At 37.2% G+C, this 22126-nt stretch overlaps 1 protein-coding gene across 1 annotated transcript in view; it reads left to right on the top strand.

Annotated features, from left to right (window-relative positions):
* Positions 1-22126, top strand: part of RBPJ (recombination signal binding protein for immunoglobulin kappa J region) — an 83613-nt gene that overhangs the window by 31521 nt on the left and 29966 nt on the right. Inside the window, exon 2 of the mRNA XM_065404840.1 lies at positions 21006-21044. Within this exon, the coding sequence (XP_065260912.1) occupies positions 21006-21044 (39 nt within the window). The remainder of the gene's footprint in view (positions 1-21005; positions 21045-22126) is intronic.

Here is a 22126-nt window from a genome sequence, read left to right as displayed (position 1 = left end):
ACTTGCATCAAAAAGGTTCTCAAACACAAAATGAAGAGTATGACTCTCTTGCCCAAAAATTGTGTGGTGGGGTAGGGAGTAGAGGGGTTACAAACAGAATTGAAAGAAAACAAATTTTTTGAATGTCCTCTTCCCCTCTATTGTTGGTTATGCACACAGCCTCATATGGTACACAGAAGCTTTCTTTTGTAATAGAGCTTTCCTCACTGGTATCTGATTATTTTACTACATGGTTTCAAGGGCTTGCCTTTCAAGCACCCACATAGTACCAGACAGGTTGATTTTGGAGTGTCGGGTTTTTTTTCTTGTGTCAGTTTGTCAGGGAAGTAGAAAAGATTGGGATAAGGCTGAAGTCTTTCTTCAGGATAATTTTCTGAGTAAACCCACTCCCCACATGTTGGTTATCAATGGTAGTAAGATTTTTATTTCTGCTGGGAAGTGTTTTTTCTGTTTTATGTCCTTACCTACAGCATGGTAGGGGAGGGTAAGAGGGTTCCAAAAGTTAACTTAGGGCAATGATTCTAAAACGGTCATAATATCCCTCCCAAACACCATCATCTTGGTCCTTCCACTGAAACTTTAGAAAATTATATGTAAATAGAGTAGCCTGTTCACATTTCATTTTTTTATTTTTAAAGAGGCGTTTTGGACCTAGCTATTTCGATTTGGGAAAAGCAGAATTATTGATTGACTACTAAGTTGAAGTTAATTATTTTATTAAATGGTTCTACTTTTGAAGAATTCTAGGTAGAAAGAATGTCATGTCCCTCTTGCTTTCACTTGCAGAGGGTTTGGTGTCCTTTCACATATGGTTATAGTCAGAAGAGTGACAGTGTATGAAAATGACACCTTCATATTCAACAGTTGTGTTCTCTCAGTGTAGTCAGTCTCTCTATCTATCTTATCTTGGTGACAAAAATATTTGAAACTATTTCCCACACCTATAGGAGAATGATCTAGATTCTGCTTTGGCTCATGCATCATAAACAGAATTGTTAATTAAATTCCAGCTGCAAGATCTTTATTAAACTTAATGATGGATGAGCCAGAAGGAACACAGCTTGTCTTTGAAATTTCAGTTTGAGTTTGCAGTACTGGCTCTTGCAAGGGGGTGGGGAGGAACTCTCTCAGGAAGTTACTGTAAAAAATAGAGTTGTATTTCCACCTTGATAGTTTAATTTTACCTCCGTCACAGAGAGAATTTAAGACTTCACTATACTTGCAAGGGTAATCAGTTATATAATCATATTTTCACATATTCTCAGGTTTTCTAGATATTATACCTGGGATGTCGCTGCCCTTTTTTGAGGTTGTCTTTAGTAGACTAGTTCTGCCTTCTTTAAAGTGCAGAACTTTATTTGTTATTGTTTTAATATTTCAATACAAATGCAAGATAGACAAATGATACTTTAGCTCCAAATTATACTCAAACAATATATCACAAGGGTTAACACATTTCACTGCCACATAGCTTTGTGTCCTGTAATCCCCATATATTTTAAATGTCTGTCCAAAGTTGGGAGGAAACCAGCAAAACAGAGTCTAGTCAGGCAAGTCACCAACACACTGAAACAATACAGCTAAAGTACTCCTAACTTCTAGCAGAATAAAACTTTATTATCCAGATTTTACTCCTACAAGACACTTGCTTAAAAGCTGCAGATTCATTGTCCTTGTTAATCTTCGGCCTGGTCTCCACTTATGTTAGGCTGACCATAGCTACAGCACTCAAATGTGAAAAATTCACATGTTCAGCTGACCTAACTCCTGATGTGTTCTTCCATTGACCTAGTTACCGCCTCATGGGGAGGTGGATTACCTAAATCTGTGGAAAACCCCCTTCCATTGCTATAGCAAGTATCTGCATTACAGTGCTACAGCGACATAGCTGTGGTGCTATAGCTGTGCTGCTGAAGCACCCATAGAAATGGCCTTAGTTAACAATTGCTCATTTTTTTGTTTTTCGTTTTTTTGCAACAGCAATCTAAGATTTATAGCAAACTTGTAGCTACTTTCTTCTTGGAAAGCTCTCCCTCACCTTCTCCAGCTCTGTTGTGAGAGACTGTGTGGAAATATTGAACAAATTCTTTGTTTCCTTCAAATATTAAGTCTCTCTTTTGAGATGCTGCTAAGATTCTCTGTCTTCTCTTTCTTTGAAATTGTAGCAATAACTGTATTTTATTTTGTTTGCTGTAACTGATCCGTTGGTAGGGAAGTAGTGGTTGCAGTAGTGGTGATGAAATTCCCTGTTGTGGGGCATAGGTAAGCATAAGAGCACAAAAGAATGATCACCCTTTCCTACTTAGTTGAGCAGTGGGTAGAAGTCTCTCAAAAGTGGATTGTGAGCATCCTGATCCAGAGCCTAAAAGATCGTTTAAGAGGGTCAGAAATGCTCAGGAAAAAAAAAAAAATTTCCTTTTAAGGTTAGCAGATTGGTTTAGTCTTGCAAGAGCCTTCCTCCTTGGTAATGACACTATTGCAAGCTCAGTTTAGTCCTTTACCACTTCCTTGTTGGGTCATTCATAGTTTCTCTTTATAGTGTGTAGTACTGGCATTGCATGGACTGATGGCAGTTAAAAGAAATTCATTATGGCTCAGGATTTTGTGTGATTCGTACGAGACACCTTCCATGTGAGTATAAGATTCAAGTCTATTACTGTCTTCCACTTCAGAGATGGAAGGTATAGTTAAGAACAGGAACCTCTGTTCTGTGAAAACAGGAGTGTTTTGGACATTGAAAACAAGATAGAACAAAACCTCATATTACACTGTAGAGAACAACCAATCCCACACTGGCAGGAAAGTTGCCTAAATAGCCTAATAGTAGGTCTCTTTCATTTCTAACTTCTGTCAGTTTATGACTCTTAAGTAGTATAGCAACAGAAGCAAACACATAATATATTGAGAAGAACAGGAGTACTTGTGGCACCTTAGAGACTAACAAATTTATTTGAGCATAAGCTTTTGTGGGCTACATCCCACTTCTTCGGATGCATAGAATGGAACATATATTGAGGAGATGTATATACACACACGTACAGAGAGCATGAACAGGTGGGAGTTGTCTTACATTGAGAAGGTTTATTTAATTTAAATTAACTCCTACTGCAATTTAGAAATTGCTGCTATAGTCTGAACATCACTATGCAGTTTTGGTCAGAAAACGACTGTAAAAAATGGTCCTTCTGACTCAGTCTGTCTTCTTCTTCTTTATATTCACAGTTTCATCAGCTGAAAAATAAGTTTTTACTCCGGCTAGCACTGTAGAGTTAGTACAGCTTTGGGAGAGTGAGCAGGATTATTTTCCGAGAAATAAATAAATTCAGTTGCAAAATCTCTTACTGATTGTGATATGCGGATCAGGCCACATCTACATTATAGGTGGTACAGTAGCACTGCTATGCCACTGTAGCTATTCCACTTAGGTGCTGTAGTGTAGACTGTTCCTACAGCGATGGAAGGGGTTTTTCGACCTCTCCAAGTAGCTAGGTTAATGGAAGCATTCTTCTATTGATCTATCTACACTGGTGATTAGGTCAGCATAGCTACAGCGTTAAGGAGTGTAAATTTTTCACACCCCTGAGTACTGTAACTATGTCAACCTAACTTTTAAATGTGGACCAGGCCTCAAGAGAGAACAGAACTTGACTTTGAGGTCCCAGAGGAAGTTTACAGGGCTGGCAGTTAGAAAAAACATCAACTTGTAAGTTGAGCAAATTAGGTAGCAGTCATTGAGATGCATTAAATACGTAACACTATGATATCACTCCAGAGTATGACCACCTGTTAAATTCACTGATCATTTCAATGGCTAATTTTCTGAACTATTTGTATACATTTTACCTCTTGCTATCTCTATTTCGTCCCTTTTTTGGTGGATAAAGATATTTCAGACTAGAGCCTTACATTGAACATTCCCAGTGTAATCACAATAGCTGAGCCAAATTATATTGTGTTTTAGGGACTGAGATTCTGTTGGCATGCTGATTTTTCAAGCTGATATCTCTTTCAGTTGCCGAGGTAAGTGTCTGAAAGTCTGCAGTTTGCACTGAGCTTTTCAGTCAGCCTTATTAATTCATGAGGGTTTAATACAAAATGCAGTAGCATTTCTGATAAAAGGTATCTTTAAAAATTACTCCTTTTATAGCATGTTAGAATAAACGTTAAATTCTGGTTTTCATTGCATTCTGTTTTTTTGTATTTATATTAATTTTATATTAACCTTTCATAGATTTGAGATAATTAGAATAGTGCAGCCTATAACAGCAGAAAATTACGGTACCATTTGAATACATGAAAAGTATCTTCAGATTTATGGTCAGGCACATTGTTGTCCTTAGACAAGTTATCATACTGGCTTTCTTGGTTTCTTTATTTATCCTTGTGGCAGAATTGCATGAGTTTTAGTTGGATTAAAATGCTAACCGCTTTAGGTTGGACTGTAGCTTGTGTTCCTTGGAATTAGGTAGCGAAGTTGTGATAACTTACTAGCTGAGTTTTTCTTCCAAATGCAAAATGACACTTTTGTATAAGTGAGCTTGTTTACTCTTGTAAACTGTTTAAAAGTTAACCTACTTATTAAAACAGAACAACGATGCAGCATTGCAACTGTGGCTGCCTCTGTTTTCTTTCTGTGGGGATTGGAAAAGAGAGAAGACAGCGATGAAAGAACTGTGGGAGGATGGAAGAGGGTAAGAAAAGGGAGAGAGTTAGTTTCTAATTGAACAAGTGATTTCCAGTGAGAGGGCGTGACTAAGTGAACCAGCGCTCTCCTCTTGTATTTATGTGAGCTTTATTTGGTATAGTGCCAAAAGTGTGTGTAGTGCTGTACAATAGGAGACTTGTTTCAAACAAGTAGCACGTTCTCTGTTTTGAGGACTTGCCGTCTGTGAACGTAGTCTGGTATAGTACAGGACCATGCCATACAAAGATATAATGGTGCATGGTCAGTGGAATTCATCATGGAACAGGTGGGTTTTTAAGAAAGTTTTGAAGAACAGTTGAGGAATTTTCTGTATATTGATTGGGGGGGGGACTGTTTTATTCTTTTACTTCTGGACTTCCCAAAGAATCATGTTGAAGTTAGGCCGTCCAGGACTCCTCCTCCAAAGGGGGAAGAGCAGCTGAAGTGACATTGGAGCACAGGGGTAGGAGATGTCATGCCTTTATTCACTTTCAGTTACTCAGATACCATTAGGTTGGTGCAGTTTTTTAATTCTTGTATCTGTTTCTGTAGCTTGGGCAGCAAAGAGTGTATTTCGGGTCAGCAGTAATGAAGCAAGCTAGCTGCAGTATGAGCGTGGGTGCAGATGTTGCAGTTCATTTTAAAAGTGGCTGAGGCTAACTAATGACGTGCCTTTGACATTGTCTGTATTTGTTATCGTTTGTGTTGACTGTTTCTAAATGTGTTTATATGACTACTAGAGCAGTGGGGCCCCAATCCAGATCGCAGCCTCTAAATGCTTGTAGCATATAAATAATAAATGTCTGCAGTGTCATGGTGGCTGAAAGCGATTTTATCAGGGTATGCGCATACCTTGCATGGGCTGAGGCAGGAGGGGTGACCTTGTGAACTCTTAGATTTGTGTTGACTGACAGACCCAGACCCTAAAGGCTGTGCTTATGATATAATTGTACTGGCAGGGGCGGGGGCAGCAAGATCATTTTTTCCAAGAACAGTGCCAATTCTTCAGATGCAAAGTACCTTTGCAACACCGTTTATTTTATCAGGCTGTCTGTCAGCATAAGCAGGCATTTTGTGAAAAGAAAACTTTTCATTTTGCAGAGACTCTACCGAGTATTTTAAACAAATGAGTCCTTTTAAAAATGTTCATTACTGTGGTACAGTGGATCTGCATAATTTTCTGTGGTTTCTGCATAGAACTGAGCTGCTGCTCCAGCAGCATTTTTATTGAGGAAATGACACAGAGACAACTTTCGTGGCCATATTTAAGTGAGAGGAAGCAGCAAAGGGCATCCTAAAATGTTTAGGATGTGAGCAAGCTGAGGAATTTTAAGATTCTTTTCCCTCAGAGGTTACCCAGACTAATAAGCAGGAGTTGGAAACTTTCACAGCTTTTATTAACTTAGGCTGCAATGGCCTCTAAAGTTCTGATAATCAGTAAAAGTTAATTTAAGAGGGAAGGTTGGGGATGAGAACAGCTAGTGCACTTAAATTCTAAAGAATTTATTTATGGAATCATAGAAATTAGAGAGAAAAGACCCATCAAATAATCTAGTCTCTCTCTTTCTCAGTGCAGGATTGTTCCCTACAGTAATACATGTTTCTGGTATTTTGTCCAGTTTAGCATCAGATGTCCCTATCAATGTAGCTTCCACCATATCCCTTAGGGAAGCTCCTCTATAGTATAATAATATTAAAATTATTCTGGTTATTCAGCCTACATTTTCCTTTTTAGAAACTAGGATTTTTCTATTGAAGGTGCCTTCTATTCCCTGAATTTTAGAAAATTCTAACAAATTGTAATACCAATAAACATTTAATTGAGTGTCAAAGCACTTGATTGTCAATTATCCTTTTGCTCCATGCCTCGTACAACATTTGGAATAATAAAGTATGAAATGCCTTAATGTTTCAATAAAAAAATTCAAAATATGCATATTGGGGCATATGGCATCTTAATAGGTTTTGTTTATTTGCATATTAAGTGACAACAAATCTCAAATATCAACTGGCTCCCTAGTTCTTTGGATAGCTTCTAAAAAATAACCTGCTTCCATTTTTTTAACTGCGTTGGGGGGCAGTTTGTTTGTTTTTAAGCCTGAAGTGCATGGCTTTTGTGTGTGACAGATTTTTAGCTTTGGGAAACTGCAGAACGCAACCTGCTCAAATCCAGATCTCAAATCAGGGTCTCAACAGCACATTGCATGTTATTTGATGTTTCTTGACACCTGGGTCAGGTGTCTAGTCTAAAATCTAGTCTAGTACAAACCAAATACCCAATTCAATCAACATCATCTGACAACAATCAAATATTGAAAACTGTGAGTCAACAACTCAGGTTAAATACACAATTGTGACACTGAGTTTCATAGAAATTATTGTGGTGTTATACAAGAGGTCAGACTTGATGATCACAATGGTCCCTCTGGCTTTAAATCCATGAAAATCATTCATGAGTATGCACCCACAGAATGGAAAAAAATCATGAATGGATAAGGTTGTCTCTTAGGAGATTTTGTTTTTGTTTCTGAGGACATCACTACATGGGAGGATTACAGTTGTTTTGGTGATGTGCAGACAGCAATGTTACCAGTGTTTACGGTCACATAGATCTTCACAGCCTTAAACAACATAGGAAAATATATACTTTACAAATTATTAATTTAATTACAGCATAGAGAAATCCCAGATGCTTAAGATTCATGTTTCTATCTTTGGTTCCTGTCACCATGGTTCCCTAGCACCTAAGTCACTAATGTGTTAAGTACCAGTATATGCACATCTGTAAATACAGAACTAGTGGGTCTATAGATATTAAGCTTCTGAAGCCTGGATCATACTCCATATTTAAGGTTTTTACATATTGCTTCCAAGTTCTTATGAAAAGTATAACCAAGGGAACATAGGAGGATGGCAGTATTATGGTCATTACACCATACATTGGCATTTACAAATTTAAGATGTCGACAACTATATATGCAAACCTCTTAGAGTCCTTAAAGTCCTTGATCCAAAATGAAACAACTTAGGGGGCCTCATCTTGCATACCATTGGCATTGGCTATGCAAACTTCTGCAGTATCAGGCCCTAATTGTGAACTATAGTAAAAAAAGAGAAGATTTGAGGCTGATGTCTCTATAGGGTTCGAGTTAAGGTTATTTTAGTTTTGCAGACAGTTTTTTCACTCAGGATATATGTAAAGTTTGATTTAATTAAGAGTCTTGTTAAGCAGAAATTGGTTTTTAATATTTGCTTTTTCAGTGATGTGTGTTGTGTGATGTGTTTGGTGTGGAATTGCAAGTAGAAAAACTTGACTACAAGTTAAACTTTTTCTGCATTATACCATTTGTCTATCCTCGCTAGTGTTTGCAACCCCTCCCAATTTTGTATCACCAGGAATTTAATGAGTATACTCCTATTTTCAGAAGTATTAATATTTTAATAACTAGCTGAACTCTGATGGCAAAAGATAGTCCCTTCTCTAACACCTCCACTCCCTTTCAGTTTGATTCATTGCGCTTTATTATTAGCCAGTTTTAATTCCACATGATGTTGTCACATCCAGACTAATTTGAATAAATTTTCAGGATTTCATGGGACTCTGTCCTTTATTAAAATCCATATATATTACATCTGTTGCATTCCCATATTCAGTAATTCTGTAATTATATATTTTTATAAAAAACTGGCATTCCTCTTACTCAGTGATAATTAAATTTTACCTGAGAGAGACCAGAAAAAAGACAAAATATGTAAAGGAGAAGTAGAGTCCCAATATGGCTGTTTGAAAAATAAAGATTCCAGCAGATGCAGCTTTTGCTCAAGCCAATTAATTGCTGAAAAAAATATTACTTCCCATACAAGTTTCATAAATATAATACTGACTAGGCAACTGTGAATTTCATTCTCTGTATTTCTTTTTAATTGAACCTTGTGCCAGTAGCAGTATTTTAAGCAAAATTTATAAAAATACTATTAGTAAAGTGAATTTTACCATTGCAAATGTGAATATGTAGGGTACAAGGGTCATCAATAGACAAGAATAGGACTCCGAACAACATAGCAACACAATATATACTTTTTAAAAATATGTTTTGTTTATATTGTGGTAGTGCTGGTAGGTCCAAGTCAGGATCAAGGCCTCATTGTGCTAGGTGCTGTACAAACATACTAGAAGACATGATGCCTGTCCAAAGATCTTACAATCTAAAAAAAACCCACAAGTGACTTACAAAATGTTGTGGGGAGAGAGAAAACATGAAAGTACAGTGGTCAGACTGATTTTGTTAGTTCCTTTAAAAAAGTAATAATAGAAACTTCCCTCCAACTGCTCCTCAACCAAGCTGAAGTTATTTATTATTGTTTCACTTTTTCAAATTTAATTGTTACAATGTTTGTGTCATATGGTTTATAAAATAATCACATCTGTCAGCTGAGAAACTTGGTTTTTAAATGAAGGATTAAAAGTCATCTTGTATGCTAAAGCACTAACCAGAACGTCACCCAAAGTTCATTGGAATGCCAGTCCCCATAGTTTCCCTTTAAGTTTCCCTCAGTGTACTACCCATTTGCAGAAATGAGCAAAAAATGCTCTATTGTCATGCTCCCAAGTCTGCGAAGTTGCCTTCCTGCTTACCCTTGCTGCTCTGGCAGATGCCAGAAATTCTATTACTTCCTTCTTTGTTGATCCCCCATAGAGTGTATCAAAACTCCTCTACCAATTTTTATGAAAATCTAGAGTCCTGTTCAAGGTTCTCTGTCTTTCAAGCGTTACTCTCCTCTAGCAGTTAAAACCAATACCTTCTTTATCCCTATGTCCTCCACGTAGGGTCTAGTTCTTTTAGCTGCCTTGCTCCAGTAATGAGCACACACTTCACAGGGCTCACCTTCTGTAACTCCTGAGTAGAGTGGAATCAGTCCCCTACTCCATGCACTTGATTGACATCTAAAAGAGTGAGAATCCTCACTTGATAAACACATTTAGGAATTGTCATATTGGATCATTTAAGTCTAGTATCTTATTTCTGGCAGTCGCCAGTGCCAAATGCTTTAGAAGAAGGTGCAAGAAACCTTGCACTAGGCAACAGGATAACCTTTCTCAAGGGAAAAAGCAACAGAGGGTCCTGTAGCACCTTTAAGACTAACAGAAGTATTGGGAGCATAAGCTTTCGTGGGTAAGAACCTCACTTCTTCAGATGCAAGTCTTGAAGAAGTGAGGTTCTTACCCACGAAAGCTTATGCTCCCAATACTTCTGTTAGTCTTAAAGGTGCCACAGGACCCTCTGTTGCTTTTTACAGATTCAGACTAACACGGCTACCGCTCTGATACTTTCTCAAGGGAAGTTTCCTCCTAACCCCAAATCTGAAGGTTAATGCCGTCTCTAAGCATCTGTCTGAAATATTGCAAAAATCTCTCTTTGGCTCATGAAAAGTTGTTTGAACCCTCTAAAGATGTTCTGTAGTATAGACAATCCCTGCAATACTAGCCACGTTTTAATGCGTCGGTGGTTTGAGATTTTTACAGTTAAAACAAGAGTTCGTTTCACTATTCAGTGGCTTTTATGGTGAAGTGAAATGTGTTTTTGATTGAACCTAATTTGTCCCTAATTTGTCCTGATTTGTGCCTGAAGTTTAATTGCTAGTGCAAAATTTTCTGCTGTTCAGTTTTGTGGGTGAAAATTTTGTGGGCAGAAATTGTACCAATCATATTCTGTGCCTTTTTGAACATCTGCTTCATGCTTTCTGTGTAGAGCTGATTGCACATTTTTCATCAGCATGTTTTTTTCTTACAAAAATGTCATTTTTGTAGAAAATTTCAATTTTGCCAAAAAATTCTGTTTTGTTTTTTTTTTCATTGGGGAAAATCAAAATTACTGCCTGCCTGGAAGACTCTCGTCAATTTCACATTCTGCAAGTGAAATTGACAAAAGCTGTCCCTGAGGGCTGGTGTGGCAGAGACCCCAGTGCTCTGCCTCCACCCATGAAATTGATGAGAGCACACACACACACCCTTGTTAAGACAGTTGAATTTTCCAGGCAGGTGGCCAAAAAAAAAATAGTTTTGGTTCTCCCAGAATGGATTTAAAAAAAAACATTTCCAGTGAGTAATTCTGCTTTTTTGACATTTTGTACTGGTTTAGGGCAATTTTTTTTCTTTCGAAAAAAAAACCCAAATTTTTCATGGAATGGGATTTCCAAGTTTTGGCCAGCTTTACTTCTGGGAAGGAAGCAGGGCTTTTTCCTTTTGAATTCTCTTCACAAGGATATTCAGAGATTTTTACAGCCAGAAGAAAATATTTGCATAATCTGGTCTGATCTCTTTAATAACACAGGCCAAAGAAATTAGTAACCCAGTAATTTCTGCATCAAGCCCCTTAACTTTGTTTGACCTACAGCATATCTTTTAGAAAGAGGTCTAGATATTTGCTATAATATGTTTCTGGCTCCTTTGAGGGAAGACAAGACATTTTGTTCTATTTTACTTCAGAGTTTCTGCATTGTTATATTTTGTGTTTTGTTTTGTTTTTCCCAGTAAGATGGGCTGTTTTCTCATTTTTAACTGTGCCTTTATCAGACATTTATTGGGGCTTATTAGCTTAGTAGGCTGCATGTGTGAATTTTGTTTTGTGGTTTCTACCATGCGACTTCCTACACATTATAATATTTAAAATATAAAGTGACAGTATATTTCAGCCCGTGTTCATCAGCAGGAAACTTTATGGGAGTCGTTCTTTGTGTCTTGAACTGGGAAGACATAGCAAGTTGTTTGTTCAAAATTTGTCTTAGTCTCTCAGGAAGTCTTACTGTATCTATGTATTGGAGAACTAGGACTTGTACATGTGAGGGTCCAAGGAACTCTGGATATGCTAAAACAAGTGAAAATAGATGTTGGTAACGGTATCTCATCACTGGGGTACTGTTCCAGATCTGTGACATGAAAGTGAATATAAACCATAAAGAATAGCAGGAATGGGAACAAAAAAAGCAGTTAAGCATTGGTGTTCATGTTTTTGTTACGTCCAGATTGCCCTCAATAAGCTACTAATTTGTGGTACCATTATAATTAGGAATCTTGTTGGAATTCATACATATGACAAAATTTATTTTCTGTAGTATATCAAAGTTACATGGGGAAATGTAATTACAACATACCCATTTAATTTTTTATTCATTTTAATTCTTAAACCTGGAGCAGTATAAATGAATAAATTAAATATTGATTTAAGGACAATTAATGTTGCACTTTGAAGAAGATATGTTTACAATAACATTTCAAATTCCTGAAATCCTCATTTAGTATAATTTAAGGAAAAGTGTAAATATACTGGGGTTATTTCAATACTGAGCTAACTTTCATAGCAGTGTAGGTTGGATATCCTACATTAGGTCTACACAATCTAGAATGAAATAGCTGCTGAAATTAATGTAAATTATGGATTCCATGAAGGGTCTTATCTGATACCATTGAAATCAGGACACGCAATTAAATTTTAAAATTCAGTTTTTATTTTAGCAGTCAATATGCTAGAGATATAGCAGGAACTAATATAAAAATTGTTCATTTTTACTTAAAATAACTTTCTCAAGGTTTTAGGTCATTTATAACTAAACATGGGGGCGTATGCCTTTGTGTTGATTGCTCTAAACAATTGTTGATGTCGTACAAACTGTTTCTCATCTTTTGAAGGGTGCTATTCTACTCCTACAATTTCCACTTGACATTGCTACAATAACGTTGTAAAGTCAGATCATCTTGATATCTGATTATCTTCTCTTCTCTTTGCTCTTTTTCTTCTATTGGGACTCTCAAATGGTAGTTAAAAAGCCCAGATTGACAGGTCTTAGCTAGTATGAAACAAAACATAAAAATAGTTTTGAAAACCATGCCATATGGTAAATGTGATATCATACAATGCAGGGCTTGGTAAACCTCCTTGCCCAACACTAGTGTAGGCAAAGTTCAGACATTGTTATCCCCATCATGTAACACTGTTCAGAAGGTTATATGACATGTAAGTAAAAAATGTTTGGGCCTTGTCTACTCTAATGTTTCCACAAATGTTAGCATTGAAGGAGTGCTACTTGCTGGTAATAACAAGAAAGTTTTGTACAGCAAGCATGAACTCATGATGGCTATTTCCTGTCCATCAAGCAGTTTTTTTCTCCCTTTGTTTACATCACCTGAGCCATGCAGATACATGGTAAGAAAAGAAGGTTAAAAAGTTATCTTCAGTTACCTGACCCAGAAGTCAGGCTAAGACTCCATCTACTCTAGCTACTTATTACCATGCTCATCACCATGATGTCTGAGGATGTCACTGAATTACACACTTCTTCACCCAGTTTTCTGCTGAGGAATCAAGTGCAAGTGTCTGCTCTTGAGCTGTTTAGGACCTGTTTTCTCTTCGACACAAACACTGTTGCACTCATTCATACGTGGCACCTCAGTGGAACTTAATCTTTTTGTATTTCCTGGTCATCAAAAGATTGGGCCTGAGGTATCCCACTAATATTGGATGCCCAACTTGAGACCCCTGGGACCTGATTTTTCAGCATACTTAGCATTATATGTAGGCTTGGAAGAATTAGGTTTTTTTATCAGTAAATGTTGATTTCACCATACACATGCAAACTGAAGAAGAAATATTTTCATCAATAATAATAAAAAATTACAAATAGACAAAGTAAGAAAAATGCTGCTTGAGAACTTTAGTGAAAATTCAGTGATACAGACTTTTGAATTACGCTTGTTACAAATGGAGTGGTGAATGAATAGTAAAAACAGGTATGATTTGTTGATTTAAGGATTTTGCACAGGCAACTTTAATTCTGGCATTTCCTAATTTTGGAATACTTGACATTGCAACCTTAATGTGTTTTACATAGTTCTTGTGTGTAATTTCCTAGGTTTTTCAAACTACAAACTGAAAAAGTAGAAATTCAGTCACACGGCACCATATTGATACCCACATGGTTCCTGAGCAGGGTTGGAACCTTTAGATCCAAAACACAGACCTCTACACTTTGTGCTAACAGAGTAACTGATGCAGTAGAAGGTTGTCGTCCTCTCTGGCTAGAGTAGTGGTCTCCAAACTGTGGGGCACACCCCCCTAGGAGGGTGCAGAGGAATGTCCGGGGGTCATGGCTGGGCACGGGCGGCACGGAAGAAGCGCCACCCAGCCCCCCTGCGCCCCCAGCTCCACTCCGGCCACAGCTGCAGCCCCGGCTCCGCTCCTGGCCCCTGACCCTGGCTGCAACTTGGCCCCTGGCTCCTACTCTCAGCCGCGGCTCTGGCTCAGCTGTTGGCTCCACCCCCGGCTGCGGCCCCCAGCCCATCTGTGACTCAGCTCCCGGCCCAGTGTGTGTGTGTGTGTGTGTGTGTGTGGACACATGCCATTACTGGTAAGGGGGGGGGGGGGGCGTGGGAGGAAAATTTTGGGTACCACTGGTCCAAAGGGGGTGGGAAACTTTGCCAGTAGGTTTCACAGATAGTTGCGGACAGCAGAGGGGGAATGGTGAGAATCAAGAATCTTGGGTTCCATTCCAGGCTCTGGAGACAATTGTATTCTAGTGTGCATGGTCTCTTCTGCCCATTCCCCCCAATCATTACCCCATCTGTCGTGTCCCCTTCAACCTGACCCTGTCCCAGTTCTGCCTTCTCCCCACCCTGACTCCTAATTCCATTCATGTTCTCCTCACCTAGCCAGTCCTAGTCATCACTCTTCAGGCTTCTGATCCCAAACTTAGTGTCCTTGTTCAGCAAGTCCTAGTCTTACCCCTCCAGACTCCCAGTCCCAGTTTTCTTGCCCACCAGTCCCAGTCTAACCCCCCAACCACCCAGTTCCTTCTTCCTCCCCCTCACTCACAAGGGAGTTGCCTTACCAAGTGGGGGGTCAGTACTAGCATTTTCCCATCTTTTCATGTGCTGTGTATTTATACCTGCCTACTGTATTTTCCATTCCATGCATCTGATAAAGTGGGTTTTAGCCCACGAAAAGCTTATGCCCAAATATATTCGTTAGTCTCTAAGGTGCCACAAGGACTCCTCGGTTGTTGTTTTTAGAGATGGGTTAAGGCAATCTTTGAGGCCCTAAGCACACAGCACAGGATAACCCACCAATAACTATTGCATCTGCACCAGTAACCCCAATGCCCACTGGAGTGTCAGTGGCACAGGGCCCCCCTTAGAAGTGTGACAGCAGCTGGGGCCCATAAGGGGTGGAGCTTTACCTAGCTATCATATACTGTCTCCAGAAGCTTAGTGTTGTTTGTATAGGGATTCTCAACATTCAGCCTTATTGGGGAACTTTTGCCCTTATCTAGAGATCCCATAGAAGATGTTACTTCCCATCAGCTACACATTATGAAAAAGCAGCAAATTAACATAATTAATATTGCAATGCAGTTATGTGTTACCTGCTGTGGAATTGAAGAGTACCTGCAGCAGAATTTGGGTCCATTGTGCTGCTGAGTGCATGGAGCCCTTTATGTTGTTCACTGAACACCAACAGTCTGCTAAGCAGCATATGTGTCCTTGCTACCAGTTAGATACAAACAATATTTGTTCACATTGCTTTCCATGCATAAGGCATTCCAAAAGATGTTGCAGACAGTAAATTATATATGAATATTGGTGTGACTGTGACCATTTGTGCATACAAAGCTTTGGACTTTAGAACCTGTTTGTAGTGAGAAAAATATTGGTCAGGACGTAGAGGGTAGCATCCTCTTTTCCATTTGAAAAATGCCATATGACATTCACCTGTCCATGGACTTCATGGGACTGAGAACACAGTTGTAGAAAAGGCAACTCAATGTAATATAGGCAGTCACAATTTGGGCTTACAGTAAACAAACATGGACCTACAACTCCAAAAAGTATTTGTATTTTAAAAAGATAGCAGCTTAGAGAGTTAATAGTTTGTTCTCTCAGGCTTGATTTTAGCTTTATATGCTTATAAAAAGTTCCTTTAAGTAGAGGCAGTACCTGTAGAAGGTCACACATCTGTTTCAACAAAATCTGTAACTTTCATCTGGAAGTGTACAAAGTGAGGATGGTTTTGGGATTGACTCGGGATATTGGGGATCAATTCCTGGCTCTACCACAGACCTGTGTGGCCTTGGGCAACTCACTTAATCTCTCTGTGCTTCAGTTCGCTATCTGTAAAATGTGGATGATGATACTTTTTGTCTTATCTAATTAGGCCTTGTCTAGACAAGAAAATGATACCAATTTAAATAGGTTGAGAAACTTAGTTAAATCAGTGGAACTACCTGGTGTGGACACTCCAATATAAGGTGTGTCTTGGAAAGTTCTTCCCCATATTATTATATCATCTGTGTACACTTGTGTGCCATATATATTTTCAAAAATATTTTGTATTGCTTTGTGAAATGCCTCTGGAGCTGAACATAATCCAAAAGGTGATATTTTAAAACAGTAACATCCAAAAGATGTATTAAATGTGAATAGCAATTGACTTTCTTACTCCAGTACTATTTGCCAAAATCTATTCAAAGCATCTAAAGAAGAAAAGTACAGTATTTTGTTCCTGATATTTGTCCAAATATTTCTTCCCTGGTAGATATTTTAAAATGTTTCCTTCTAACATATTAATTTAAGTCTTTGGAATCTAAACATAACCATAAGAATCCATCTTTGTTTTCTACTATTACTAATGAATTCGCCCACTCAACTGGCTCTCACACTCTTTTAATTATATTTAAATTAACTAACCATTACAATTCCTTGTGTACCCTATTTCTTAAAGCTAAGGATATTTTTTCTAGTTGCATGTATGATTGGTTTCTTTGTTTCATTTAACTCTATTTTATGCATTGTATCTAATTTACCAATGCTAGTGAATAACTCTGTAAATTGATATTATATTTCCAATGTTTCAGAATCCTGAATAGTTTGAATTCTACCAATTAGATTTAGTGCTAAACATGTTTCTAAACCTAAAATAAAAATAACTAGTCCCTTAACTACTACAAAAAACTTATATTTTCTAAATTATCTTTAACTATGACTTGTAATTCACAAATACCCATAACAAGAATTTTTTCGCCACTGTAAGTTTGCAAATAAATGTGTAGTTCACTTAATACAGGTTTTTACTTTTAGATATTTTATAATTTCTTCTGAAGTTATATTAGCTTGTGCACCTGTATCTGTTACATATGAAATAAATGTACCATTAGTAGATAGTGTACTGTCCAATCCTTCTTGTAGTTCACAGAATGACTGTTTCAAAATACCCAGAAACAAATTGTCTTCATGTGTACTATAAACTCTGTATTCGTTATTCAGCATCTTCACTGAGACTTTTGAATTTTGAACTAAGTGTATATTTCTATTTTTTTTCGACTTCTATGTTTACAAACTTTTGCAAAAGAATTTTGTTTCTTGCAGATATGACAGGTTTGACCATATGCTGGACGTTGTTTAGGTTGGTGTCTTCTTCCATATCTAGAACATTCTTTCATATGCTCATATTTTTCAACTTTAATATTTTCACTGTTTTCCTCCATAGACTTTTTCTTATTAAGTGTATATTCACATCAGTTTGTTTTCTTTCTAAAATGTGAAATTATTGTTGATGAAGTTCAGCAGTTTGGCAAATTCTCACTGCTTTTTCCACATTTAGACCTGACTCTTCTAACAGTCTTTTTCTTACACTGGTATCTGTTATACCCATCACAATTTGACTGCTTATCATTGACTCAGATAGATTCTTGGAAATTACGTTTCTGACTTCTTATCTTTAGATCTGTTAAAAGTGATGCAGAAGTCTCTTCCTACTTTTGATTTCTTGAGTGAAATTGAAATCTTTCGAATGTTTCATTTCTTTTTGGTAAATGGTATTCCTAACATTTTTTAAGACAAACTCATAGTGAGCTCATTCTCTAACATTAAGCTCAAATGAATTATATAATGAAATTCTTTCAGTACCTGAAATATTCAAAAAGATGGCAGTCTTTTGTTCATCTTCTTTATGATTAGATCCCTATGTCCTCAAAAATCCATCAAATACTTGTTGAAACCTTTTCCAGTTTTCCACATCATTTTTCAACATTTTTAGAAATGTGGGAGTTCTTAATTGATCCATCTTAGTTCAATCAAACTTGTTTTTCAATTCTCTAACTTTTACTGTAGGTGGTTTTTTTAACATCTTTCATTGCTAGCACCTTAACTATTCTCTTTATTAGCTACATAGCTAACATATATACAAAGCATCTTAACTCAGGTCCATCTATCAGTCTAACCTAAAACCAACTTCTTCCTCCCACTGTCAGCTCCCATACGCTGGAGATTCTATTCATTCTCTTAAAGCCACAGTAACACCACATAAGACTCTCTTAAACTGAAATAAGAGAGCTCTTTGCAAGGGAGTTGCACTGATTTAACTCAGAAAAAACGTGTGTGTGTGTGTGTATAGAGAAGGCCTTAGATTGTGATTAGTTAGGGGCAGGAACTTTTCCTTTCTTTGAATAGTACAGCCTCTTGTACAATATGATCCTGATCTAGATTGCAGTCTGCAAGTGCTACTGTAATATAAATAAGTAAATGAAAGTTTAATAACTGATCTGATCAGAATATAAATAAATATAAAAATTCAAAATCCACTTTTCTCACCCAGCATTGGACCCTAATCAGGTGATCTTAGTGAGTTGCACTATATAGGTAGCATTGCAACAGAGAACACACTTCTCCACAAAGTCATACTGCTTACTCAACTTTCAGGTTCTGCTTCTGTTGGTCAGATGGCATTGGTTAGAGATCGTTCACTACCTGGTCAGTGAGAGTCTCAGGCAGGTGAATCTTCAGGTTTTTTTCACCCTATTTATTCCTTAAATATAACTATTGTCGTAAGACTCCAAAGGAGAACAGTGACTAAATAGATGTTAGTGCAGCTTACATTCTTGTTAAAATTACACACACACACACACTTTTACATTCCAAATAGAAGCATATAAGTTCTTATAACATTCAAAGGCCAAACAGTTCAGCATTGCACTAACACATAAGAAATAAAGTGAAAGCAGCTACATACTGATCATAAAAATAAGTGAAATTGAGCAATCTGCATTCATTATTCAAGCTGAGAAGAATGTAAACAAGAAACAAAGCATAAATAATGACAAGTAAAATCAATTTTTACACACTTTTTAGGTTTTAGGCCAACACTCAGAAAAATGACAAGTAATGTTGGGTACTTCAATTTTGGGGTGCCCAAATTGAGACACTTTAAAGAGACCTGATTTTCAGAGAGTGGATGGTTGTCATCTGCTCAGAGCTAAATGCAAAATCCTTCACTCACGCTTGTGGATTCATTTAAAACAGACATGTCATCCAAAACACTAAGGTCTGATCTACACAGAAAGTTGAACTGGTTTAATATTTCAGGTGTGTTTTTAAATTGATTTAATCACCTTAAATCAATGCTGCTGCCTGTCCCCTATAGTTTTTCTCTTTTGGTGGTCTCCTAAGCAGGATGGTATTCCTCTGTTACAATGCAAATTAAATTATATGCATTAATTGTATATTTTCACTTTGTGATGCATTTCTGGAATTACTTTATACAATTATTCAGTACACTTAAATTTTATTTATCAGTTGTACTTGCTTTGCTACAAAGTTCAGTGCAGATCTGCTCCATAAATTAGGGGATCTCTTGTCATGTAATTTTAGGTCTCATGCTCCTTATTGCAATAGGGAGCCTCAAATATTGTAGAGCGCTATTATAGATGGGTTTTTCATTGTTCATGAAGCATAAAGGGAAAGATATATCTGTTTGATGTACTGTACCAAGAACATTGCCATTCTGAAGTGTATTTTCCACTAATGGCTGCGTATTCATTGCATGGTTGACTTCCCTGTCTCATATAATTTATTTTTAGGTAGAAGGGTGTTGAGCTAGCTGCTACATGTTTCTTGTTCTCATTTTAGCTTGTGATTGTACTTCCTTTAAGAGATTGAACATAGGAACAGACGTGTTGTGAGGCAGAGGAGCAATATCCTTGCCTTCCGTTTCTCAAATCTTCTTGACAATTCTGACTTAATCTTTTTGGTTTGCTTTGTATTATTGAAGAGGATGTTTCTATACAACTGCATGTGTGCATCTTCTTACATACTTTAACATTTTTAGGAAGATTTAGCTTAAAGTTTGTGGTGAGGTAGTATTACCTCACAATGCTAATGGATTATTAGATGTTTTTGAATCACCCTCTCTATACCTACGTGTTTAGCTGAGAACCTAATTTTTCTTGAGTCTCGAGACCATTGTATATAATAAACTTTGTCAAGCCTACTGTAAGAAGTTACTGAGGGGGGAAAACCCCCAGTTTCTTAGAAAAGTGATTCTAAGGTGCAGTATTTATAGTGCAATGTATTTGCCAACTCAGAATCGGACAACTGATGGTCACAATATTAGTAATGTTGTCATTGTGTTGATAGTAACAGTTCTTACTGGCACTTCTAGTAGATGGTAATAGCAGATAATCTCTGATTTTTGATGTAGTTAAGAAACTTGGACTTTTAAAGTAAACTTCAGAAAAATGAGGCAAATGTGACCTTTTCCAGAAGGCATAGTAAACAAAGACATTAGTAGGAATTGTACTACATTTTCCCCCCTAACTGGACAACAATGAATGATTTCATTTGCCAGGCCTTTTGGTACATTAAGAACAATTTCACAGTGAAGGGCTTTTTTTCATTTTAGTTAAAATTTGAATAACGTGTAATTTTTCTGATTTATTTGAGTAAGAAATGTCTTTAGTATTACAGAAAAACTCTGTAAAGGAGTGGTTTGCTTTAAAAAAATAGAAATGGAACATACACCTCTACCCTGATATAACACGACCCGATATAACACGAATTTGGATATAATGCGGTAAAGCAGCGCTACGGGGGGGGGGGGGGCGGGGCTGCGCGCTCTGGTGGATCAAAGCAAGTTCGATATAACGCAGTTTCACCTATAACACGGTAAGCTTTTTTGGCTCCCGAGGACAGCGTTATATCGGGGTAGAGGTGTACTAAATTGAAAACATTCTGAATCATAAATGAGTTATCAGTACTTGTACTGTGTTTTTAAGTGTGTGTGTGTGTGTGTGTGTGTGTGTGTGTGTGTGTGTGTGTGTGTGTGTGTGTGTGTGTGTGTGTGTGTGTGTAAAATATACACACATGCTTTATTATGTCAGCATAAAAAAATAAAGAAAAATAATCAAGGAAATAAGATGCAGCAAATTCTAATATTTAAGTGTAAAAATCTATCACAGAATGTTTGTTTTAAATTACTGGTTTCTTGTTTGTTTACAGGAAATTCGGTGAGCGACCTCAACCTAAACGTCTTACCAGGTAAGCATAGAATAGTTTATCATTTTATCTAAACTTATTTTTTCCTTTAAAAAATTTCAAAGATAAATAACAAATTGTAGCTTGTCAGCCTTTAATTTCAGTGCTGAAGGATAATCATTCGGCAGAGAGTCGGAGTACATTTCGAAATGTTGGTTTAAAATCTTTTCCCAAAAATGGAAAGCTTTAACAAACACTTTATCAACCAGAAATAATACTCTGAACATCGAGCTTTCCTTTCATTTTTCTGTTTAATCTGAAATTCAAAATTCTTTGCAGAAATCGCTTGGCTTTTATGTAGTCAAATGTTTATTATTTGTAGAGCATTGTAGTAGGTATTAATCTGCTCAGGTCTAAGTTTCCAGAGATGACTTCAAACGTCTCCTCATTGACAAGTATATATATTCTATCCCTATATTCTGTATTCATTGATAAGTGTGACTAATAAAATCACGTCAAATGCCAAAGCTCTTTTACTGGCAGAATTTAAATATTGTATTTGAGGGCTTTTGCGCTGCAATGTATATCACAATCAAGAATGCTGTCAGGGATCGATGTTAACCTAAAAGTTTTGTGAATAGTACCACATTCTCAAGGGAAGCTGTTCATGAAAGGCTGTGAGAAGGGCTGTAAAATATTATATCTGAGTTATTCCTGTTCCGTTTTGGAATAACTTACTGTAGAAGCCATAAAATAGTCACCATTTGCCAATTGTTACCACACAGTTACTATAAATACTGATTATTCTGTGGAGAGGGGAAAACTGTAGTAATGGATACTGCTGTGTGGCAACTGTAGGCAAATGTTTACTTAATTGATGGCCACTGTGTTTGCCTGATGTGCACAAAAACTGCACTTTTTTCATAGCGCTGTGTGTGAACAATAGTATTTGGGGGCATAACACACCCACTGTTACCCTGGTCTACTTCCTTTTACGTGAGGGAGCAGGATGCCTTATGCAAAACAAGAAGAAACATGTTTTATGTCATGTCAGGTTTGGGGTTCATTTCATCAGGAATGCATTTCCAGATGTACTCGAGCTTTGTGATCAACTTGCTTCATATTTAGGCTGTGAGTACTTATAA

Source organism: Emys orbicularis, chromosome 5 (genome assembly GCF_028017835.1).
Source record: "Emys orbicularis isolate rEmyOrb1 chromosome 5, rEmyOrb1.hap1, whole genome shotgun sequence".
Lineage (NCBI taxonomy): Eukaryota > Metazoa > Chordata > Testudines > Emydidae > Emys > Emys orbicularis.
The sequence above is the reverse complement of the archived record's forward strand: the minus strand, read 5'-3'. Positions and strand labels throughout refer to the sequence as shown.